At 48.4% G+C, this 9,733-nt stretch overlaps 1 protein-coding gene across 1 annotated transcript in view; it reads right to left on the bottom strand.

Annotated features, from left to right (window-relative positions):
• BFSP2 (beaded filament structural protein 2) overlaps window positions 1-9,733 on the bottom strand; it is a 66,012-nt gene that overhangs the window by 33,438 nt on the left and 22,841 nt on the right. Inside the window, exons 3-4 of the mRNA XM_006759780.2 lie at window positions 9,337-9,493; window positions 7,397-7,558 (exon numbers count right to left, since the gene is read on the bottom strand). Coding sequence (XP_006759843.1) covers window positions 7,397-7,558; window positions 9,337-9,493 — 319 coding nt within the window. The remainder of the gene's footprint in view (window positions 1-7,396; window positions 7,559-9,336; window positions 9,494-9,733) is intronic.

Below are 9,733 nucleotides of genomic sequence, written 5' to 3'. Positions count from 1 at the left end.
AGTTAAAAATGGGAGATTTAAAAATCCTGAATATATCACTGCAAATTTGTACCCAATTCCATATGTGGGGTTTTTCCTCACACCAAGCAATTCTCTGACACCAATTGGATGTCCTACAATTCAGTCCATTCTGACACTGTCTACCTGAAGATAGCATCAGACTCCATAGGTGAAAGACTCAGTTCCACAAGACCAGGGGTCCTCAAACTACGGCCCGCGGGTCATATGCAAATACAAATATTGTATTTGTTCCCGTTTTGTTTTTTTACTTCAAAATAAGATATGTGCAGTGTGCATAGGAATTTGTTCATAGTTTGTTTGTTTTTTAAACTATAGTCCGGCCCTCCAACGGTCTGAGGGTCAGTGAACTGGCCCCCTGTTTAAAAAGTTTGATGACCCCTGGTCTAGATCATTACAGAAACCGACAGAACTGCTGTACTCGCCATACATAGAAGGTAACTGAAACAGCTCATAATATTAAAACAAATCCCCTGGAGGGGTGGATAGGGGCTGGGAGCAGGGAGAGGGGAGAGGGGGAACATGTTGGTCCCCAGGCCTTCAAACCAGCTTGAAATCTTGGCCCCACCACGCAGGAGGTGGGCTGCCCGTGGTTGCACTCTGTCTGTATTTCTGGGGGCAGGAGAGCACGTGAACATTTTGAAATATGGGAAAAAACTTCAAATTAAAAAAAAATTTCAATTACATTTGCATGTCGCTGCCTGTGAAGGATGGATGCAAGAGAAGAGAGGCAGCAGGCTTTTGAGTGAGTCAGAATGGAGCAGGTGAGAGTCTCCAAATGGAGCGGGGAAAGCCATCTCCAAACCCACTTTGCGGAGTAGCACTGCCATTTCCCAAAACGTCCTTGGCAATGACCTGGAGGCGGAAGAAATGCCACTGTGCAGTGTGAGGGGAGGGGGGAGCTTGGAGGAGGCAGAGTGGAGAGGCAGGAGGCAGGTGTGTGCTCAGCAGCACGTACACAGGCTGCACGGGCAGGGGCTGAAACGTGTGTGTCCTGCCTCGCCCTGAGCAGGCGCTGTGTGGGGTTCGGAAGCTCTCTGGGTTTTGTCACGGTGAAAACCAGCCACGCTCCGCTGCAGAGCACAACCGACCGCTTTGTTCTAAGTGTCTTGGCCTCCCAGGATCATAGTAACCTCGTTATATTCATTGTCCCGGAGAAAGGCAAGGCAATGGAGCCCTGGGGGCACCCCATTCCCAGTCTAGTATCACAGAGCACCAGTATTCCGCGGGGAAGGCCCGGGGCCTTGGTTTGGAAAGATCCTCACAGAGCCCGGCATAGGCCTCTAGCCCCTCGGACATTCTACAAGATGTCACTGCTTGTCCTTTTATTCCAGGGTCCTCAAACTACAGCCCGCGGGCCACATGCAAATACAAATATTGTATTTGTTCCTGTTTTGTTTTTTTACTTCAAAATAACATATGTGCAGTGTGCATAGGAATTTGTTCATAGTTTTTTTTTAACTATAGTCCGGCCCTCCAACAGTCTGAGGGACAGTGAACTGGCCCCCTGTTTAAAAAGTTTGAGGTACTGGGAAAGGCTTTTTTTTTAAATTGATTTGAGAGAGAGAGAGAGGAAAGGAGAAAGAGAAGAGAGAATGAGAGAGAGAGAGAGAGAGAGAGAGAGAGAGAGAGAGAGATTTGGTTGCCTCCCCTATGCATCTGAGCAAGCAGGGCCCGTAATCAAACCCATGACCCTTTGGTGCACTGATCATTGAGCCAGACAGGGCACGTTTGGTCATTAAAAAAACGAATCATTGTTCCCCACGCCACGTAATCTGTGTAGGCCAGCCTGGCAGAGAGGGTGTCAGTTCAGGGAGGGACTATACAGTGAATCTGACAGGCTCAGTGACAGGAAAGTAGCCTTACGGGATGGTTTGATCATAAATTCCTAACTGAGCAGGTCATGGTGGTAGTCACACCCCAGGCATGTAACTCCCTTAATAAAAGGTTTGTCTTTGTTCTGAGCCCTGTCCATTGTTCTTGCTCCTCTAGGTTAACAGCCCATGTTCAAGGTTAACAATCATTATTTTTAATGCTACATCCATTCCATGTTATTCCATTTGATGACGGCTGTAAAAACCCTTTCTTAACAAAGGTTACAGAGGCAGCCTGAGGTAATGTAAAGGAAGTACTATGTATCTCTCCATTTTTCTTTTTATCGAATCATAGAGATTTCCCCACCTTGCCTTCTCCTGCCTCCGTAATCTACCATCAGTGGATTTCATGGGACTCTCCTTATTTCCCTTCTTTGGTTCAAATGCATAAAAAGAACTGCAACACTGCCATTGCCATAGCATTTCCTCAGTCCGTTGAGATCTTGCTTTTGGGGATGTCCTCAGTTTGGCTCAAATAAACTCATACATTTTTTTTAAATCTATAGGCTTGGACATTCTTATGTCAACAGTCAGAAAGCATGGTTTGAATCATAGCTCGGCTACTTGGGTCAGTTACTGAACCTCCCTGTGCCTCAGTTCCTTCCTCTAAAAAATGGGTAAAATCACAATCCTATGTCGTATTGAGAAGATTATATGAGGAAACACCTATCAAGGACTTAGCTCACGGCCTAGCACCTGGAAAGTGCTCACTCCATGCTTTGCCGGCACTGCTTTCACCGCACATCCCTTTCTGCCTTGTGGAAGGTGGTCTTTCTCTCCATTGCCTCCCGCCTGCACCCCAGCCAACCTCCACATCAGATTGTGCAGGGACAACCTCTCAGTCACCCCTCTATCCTCTCTGACGTGGCTTTTTATACCCAGCACATGCTCGACTACAGTTACTGAAGGTCTACGTCTCTACGACATGTGCCAAGCACATGCTGGAGACCAAAGAAGAGGAAGATGCCCAGCTTGTGTGGCTCAGTGGTTGAGCACAACCTAGGAACCAGGAGGTCACGGTTTGATTACCGGTCAGGGCACATGCCCGGGTTGTGGGCTCGATCCCCAGTGTGGGGTGTGCAGGAGGCAGACGATTGATGATTCTCTTTCATCATTGATGTTTCTATCTCTCCCTCTCCCTTCCTCTCTGAAATAAATAAAAATATGTTTTTTAAAAAAGAAGAAGAATAGAACTACCATATCTTCTAGCTATTTTACTTCGGGGTATTTATCTAAAGAATATGAAAACACTAATTCGAAAGGATATGTGCACCCTCATGCTCACAGCAGGATTATTTACAATAGCCAAGATAAGGAAGCAGCCTAAGTATCTATCTATGGGTGAATCGATATAGAATGGAATATGAATCAGCCATAGGAAAGAACAAATTCTCGCCATTTGCAACAACATGGATAGACCTTGAGGGCATGATGCTAAGTGAAATAAGCCAGATGGAGAAAGACAAATACCATATGATTTCACTTATATGTAAAAATCTAAAAAAATAACCTCCAAAAAAACAAACAAATAAAACCGATCTCACAGACACAGAAAACAGGTTGTTGGTTAACGGAAGGGGAGAGGGTTTAGGGGGTGGGCGATATGAGCGAAAGGGTCACCTGTGTGGTGATGGATAGTAACTGGACTTTTGGTGGTGATCACTGTGTACAGATGTCGAATTATAATATTGATTATACAGCTGAAACTTATGTAATGTTATAAACCAATTTTATCTCAAGTAAAAAAATAAAAGGACTTGGCAGATAAGTGGTAGGAAGTGCCGATGGCATCCGCCTTTACCCCTCAGGCCTTATCATGTTAGTTCTCCCGGCTTCCTTTCGCTGCCGGTTCTGCACCTCTGCCCGAGCGCTTTCTCCAAAGACGGAAGGGTCCCTCTGCTAGCACACGGCAGAGGCCTGACGGAGCTGGTGCTAGTGCCCCACTTCCTCGCCTTCCCCTCTCCTGTATTCTGTTCTGCTCCCCAGAACCCCCGGGGGGTACGTTCCAGGCTCCCACAGTGGTAGCTGGTTGGATAACATGCTCTTTGTTGAGTCTCTGCTCCTTCTTCTCCTGGTATATTGGTACTCTCTCCCCCTCCCCAATGTCCCAAGTAAACTACCCTCACTTCTCCACTTCAGTATCTGTCTCAGGATCCATTTCTGGGGCAACCTAACAAAGACATACAGTCCGCATGTCCATGAATGTTCAGCCTCCCGGCTGTAAGGGAATTAAATACACGTTTGCCTTCTCTCTGCAAAAGGTTTCAAAAGCCGGGCGTGCTAAGCCATTTCACATTTCCGCTTGGCGGCCGAGACGCGGACAAGAGGTGCTCCGGACGGGCAGATGTCAGCCCCCAGGGCCTGCCTGCAGCTGACAAAACTATTGACTGGAGGACTTCTGGCTGTCAGTTCTCATCTCTGTTGACGGCCAGAGGAATTCGCTCCTTCTGCAAATATTTTCAGAGCTCGGCCTCTCTGCGAGAGGCCCCGGCAGCATCGGCTGAGCCTACACAAGTGCTGTGTGTGTTCTCTGAGACGCGGCTTTCAGACGCCTCAATAAAAAAGACGCGAATGGGTCGGTTCAGAATGAATGTTTGAATGACTGTTGGGCTGGTGATGACTCTCAGGAGGGTGAGGGGTGGACAGTAATGACCAAGTTTTTTCTTTTTCTTTTTCACACTAGGCAGGATACATTCCTGTTCATTACGACGCCCCTCCCCCCTTTCGCAAAGAAATAAACACTACAGGGCGTGTGCACCCAGGAGTGTTGGGACGGATGCAAGGCTGCAAACTGCTGGGCCACCGGGATTTAGCTTTGGGGGCAGAGCCAGGGAGAAACAACAGCCCCGGGCAGAGAAATGGTCCCTGGACCAAGAGCCGAGCCGGGAGAACTACATGAAGCCACACCCACCCACCCAGCGAGTGCCCGCTGCCCGCCCTGGGCCGCCGTTTCCCTACCTCTAAGGTGAAGGAGTGGAAATGGATGGCTTCAGGGTTATTAGTGATATATATTCAGGACTCTCCTAAAGAAGAAGGAATGGACCCAAATCGAATTCACGGTTGGGTTGTGCCTTCCCTCTCAGTTGTTCACCTCTCACCAGGTTGGGGTGAGGCTGCATTTTGTGGGGTTATCAGGCACTATTTGCCATAAAAGTGTTTGTTGTGATCTGGTCAAGGACCTAAAGGTTAGAAAGAGGAGAAGCTGTTGAAGGGGGGTGGGGGGATGGGCTGGGAAATGGAGGGTGTTTTCTGGGCTGGAGAACATTGAGGCTCCAGAACTGGTGAAGACCCAGCTGGGAATGTTCCTATTGGTCCTTGGGGCAGGGGAGTGAAGGGGGCAGGAGAAGACAGAAAGTAAAAGGTCCTCCTGGTTTTCTTGTGGTGGGTTTTATATATCTCATGGTTCTCAAACCTGGCTGTGCATTAAATCACCCAGCTTACAGAACTACAAAGCCCTGGCTGGGTAGCTCAGCTGGTTGGAGCATCATCGCAAAGCACCAAGGTTGTGGGTTCGATCTCTGGCCTAGGCACACACAGGAATCAACTAGTGAATGCATGCCTGGGTGGAACAGCAAATTGCTCTCAAATTGCTCTCTCTCTTTTCCTCCCTCTCTCCTCCCTCTCTGAGAGAGAGGGAGGGAGGGAGAGAGAGAGGGAGGGAGGGAGAGAGAGAAAAGGAGAGAGAGAGAGAGGGAGAGAACCCAGCTGGTGTGTGTGGCTCAGTGGTTGAGTGTTGACCCATTTGTATTTCCTATTAATAACTCCTTCTTTCTGCCTATTTTCCATTTATTGAAAATCAATTTTATATCCTTGGAGGAATTACCTGGCAATCTGACAAGACATACATATTCTAAGTGTTATAATTTCTTAAAACACACACACACACACACACACACACACACACAAAAGGGGGGGGGGGGGAGAGAGAGAGAGAGAGAGAGAGAGAGAGAGAGAGAGAGAACCACAAAGTCCCTCTCCTCCTTCTGAGTTACTTGGTCCTGCATGGGGCCTGGGCGTGGGCCCTTTTGAAAATGCTCTGACACAGTTCTGTGCAGCCAGGGTTGAGAAGCGCTCCATGGCAACCCAGGACGCAGGAGCAGCCCCCTTGCCTTGCCTCACGTGGCTGCCTTAGTTTTCACACTTCCTTCACGCTGTCCTCCCTCTTCTGCCCTTTCCATCCCCTGCCTCAAAATCCCAGTCATCCATGGGTAGGGGATGGAGAAGGAAGAAACCCTGTGCATTCCATTTCTGGTTAATGCCTTTATTTTTATGAAGTTTAATAAAAATCATTTTCTTCCCTGAATAGAATTCATACTACTTAAGAAAAACTCAAGAAATACTCAAAAGCAAGAAAAACGTTTCAAAGTGTTCGACAGGCCCCTCATTCAAAGACAACCACCACTAGCACCATGAATGCTGTAGAGTTTTCTTTCTAATCTTTCCGTGATGCCTAGTTTCTCTGTTTGAATGCTTTGCCCTACTGTATGCACCAGGGTTGGTATACTGTAGCCCGCAGGCCAAACCCAGCCCATCTCCTGTTCCTGTAAATAAAGTTTTATTGGCACACAGCCATGCTCACTTGTTACTAATTGTCTCCAGCAGCTTTCACATCACAGTGGCAGAACTGAATATTGCGACAGAGGCCATTTGGCCCAGAAACCTAAATATCTACTGTCTTGTTCTTTGCAGAAAACGTTTTTGGCCCTGGTATGCACCACTCTGCACTCTCACGCTTATTGCATGCGTATTTCCCAGGTTGTTATAAATGCTTCACAAATATCACTTCCCATAACTGTCTGATATGTCATTGCACGGTTGGTCTTGATCCTATTATTAAACATTTATGTGTTATTTCCCCAAACGTTTTCACTCTTGTAATGAATGCATCAGTGAGTACACTTGGATGTACACTTTGCTTGTATTTTCAATGATATCTTTAGGACAGTGTCCAGGTTATTCAACTGGTAGGTAGGGGCATTATAAGACTCTTGATTCATATCATGAAATTCCTTATGCAAATGGGTCATAGAAGTGCTTCCTGAAATATAGGTGAAAACTTCCTTCTCTATACACTCGCCAGCATTATTATTATTATTAATTATTATTATTATTATTACTAGAGGCCCGGTGCATGAATTCGTGCACGGGTGGGGTCTGCCCTGCCCTGCCCCAATCAAGACGATTGGAGCTGGGCCGGCCAGGGGGAGGGGCTGTGGACAGTTGGCCGGCCAGCCCCACCCCCTGGTTGAACTCCTGGTCGAACTCCTGGTTGAGAGGATGATTTGCATATCAGCCTTTTATCATGTAAGATAGGATTATTACCATTTTAAACATTTTCTGTTTGTAGACAGGCAAACAACAAACTGTCATCTTAATACGCATTTCCTGTACGTCCACCGGGACCGAGACAGCTGCACTTGCTCCTTTGCACGTTGACCACTTTTCCTCTTTGCTCGGCCTCCCTCCGCACAGGGCAGAGTGGAGGTGCGGGCCCTACCTCTCACCTGGGCTGGGAGCAAGGCTCCTGCTTCCACCCGGTTCTTTTCGACAGCTCTCTCCCAGTGAATTCTGATCGCCTCAAGGACGTCATCCAGACCAGCGCCCAGGGGGATGTCCACCTGTTCCAGCTCAGACACTGCCAGCTGCTTACACAGCACTTTCACATCCTGAAAATGACAGCGCACACAGGTGAGTTCTGCGGGGGAAAGAAGGCCTGGCATTGCACTCAGCAGAAGCCCCGTGCTGTGGGCAACACTTTTTTTTTCTTTTTAATATATTTTAATATATTTTTTAATTGATTTTAGAGAGAGAGGAAGGGAGAGGGAGAGAGATAGTGAAACATCAATGTGAGAGAGAATCATTGATTGTTTGTCCCTACACGCACCCTGACCGGGGATTGAGCCCGCAACCTGGGCATGTACCAGGAATCAAACCGGCAACCGTTTGGTGGATGCATTCTGACCAGGAATCAAACCTGCAACTCGGGCATGTGCCCTGACTGGGAGTGGAACCAGCGATCTTTCGGTGCACAGGGTGATGCTCAACCAACTGAGCCACACCGGCCAGGCTGTGGGCAACACTTTGCTTCTCATTCTGCTAAAGCCAAATGTGGGGCTTCACAGCCACTGGCGGGGTCCCTGCTCCTCTTCCCAGCACAGGGGCTGTATTCTCTTTTCCCAGGATGCGTTTCTCCGCCGGTTTCACAAGCCCAGGCCCAAGCAAAACGCCAAATAACTAGCTAAGTAGCGACACAGAGTAGGCAGTGTTTCATGAAGTCAGAGGAGGCTGAAGGGCTCTGAGGGTAACTGTGGACTCTCTTACTGTCGGGGAGTGTGGAGAACTCAGCGCCAAGAGCAGGAGGAAGTGGGCCTGGTTCCTGGTTTGCTTAAGGTGGGAGAGAAGAGGGAGCTTCCTGACATGAGACTGTTAAGTGGGTTTTTTTAAAAATATATATTTTATTGATTTTTTTACAGAGAGGATGGGAGAGGAATAGAGAGTTAGAAACATCAATGAGAGAGAAACATCGATCAGCTGCCTCCTGCACACCCCCTATTGGGGATGTGCCCACAACCAAGGTACAAGCCCTTGACCGCAATTGAACCTGGGACCCTTCAGTCTGCAGGCCGATGCTCTATCCACTAAGCCAAACCGGTTAGGGCTTAAGTGGGTTTTCACCTTTTCAACTGCAAGCACTTTAGGCCTCAGGTCAGACAGGGGCACGAGGCAGGTGGTCTAGGATCAGTGTGGGGCTGGACCACGTCACCATGGGAGGCCCCCTCCGTCCTGTCACTCAGGGATCTGACCTAATTCCACTAACGCGTGTGTGCAGACCACAGCCTGGCTCAGAGTTATCCTGTGTGTCCTGTGTAGTGAAGACAAAGTTCTGAAGTTGAACGCCTTGAGGTATGGGATGCGCCCTCAATTCAACACTGGCGCCATCCCTCGCGAGTGCTTGGACCTGCTGCCTCCCCCAGTTCTCAGAGCAACCTGGTCCCGAAGCCTTTTGAGTCTGAGACATCTTGCTAGCCTGACCTCTACATAGGGACTGTAAGCATTTTACCAGCCCTGGGCAAGTGACATGGAGAGGCCCAGGTGGGCCACCATCATCTATGTTTCCTTTTATTATTATTTTTATTGATTTTTAGAGAGAGAGAGAGAGGAAGGGAGAGGGAGAGAGAGAAACATTGATGTGAGAGCGGAACATTGATTAGCTGCCTCCTATGCCCCCTTCCCCTCGGGCACCTCCCTTCCCCGCCCCCCCAACACTGGGGGTCGAGCCCGCAACCCCTGCATGTGCCCTGACCGGAATTGAACCAGCAACCTTTTGGTGCATGGGATGATGCCCAACCCATTGAGCACACCAGCCAGGGCCCATCACCTGTGTTTTGAAGCTGGGCCAGACAGGTGAGTATAGCCAACCCACTGTCAGCCCAGCCCCACCTACCTCTTCATAGCTCCTTGACAGAAAGCCAAGCTCTTCTTTCAGGCTTTCTATTTGACTTTCCAGATCCATTGTTGTCAAATTAGCTTCATCGATGACTTTATAGAGAGAGTTAATTTCCTCTTCCACCGCCTTTCGAAATGGCTGCTCATTTTCATATCTGCAGATAAAGGAACTTAATCAGCATAGCTAGGTGACCGAAAAGAGAAAATAATCTATCCTATATAATAAAAACCTAATATGCAAATTGTTCTACAGAGAGTTCGACTGCTCACTATGATGTGTGCTGACCATCAGGGGGCGGTGTAGAACGTGGAGGGTGTCGGTGACGTGGTGCTGGCAGCAGGCAGCAGTGGAGGTGCTGCTGACCCTGATGGGACCTGACAAGAGCAGGACCACA

This window comes from Myotis davidii, unplaced genomic scaffold (genome assembly GCF_000327345.1).
Source record: "Myotis davidii unplaced genomic scaffold, ASM32734v1 scaffold415, whole genome shotgun sequence".
NCBI classification, from domain to species: domain Eukaryota; kingdom Metazoa; phylum Chordata; class Mammalia; order Chiroptera; family Vespertilionidae; genus Myotis; species Myotis davidii.
The sequence above is the reverse complement of the archived record's forward strand: the minus strand, read 5'-3'. Positions and strand labels throughout refer to the sequence as shown.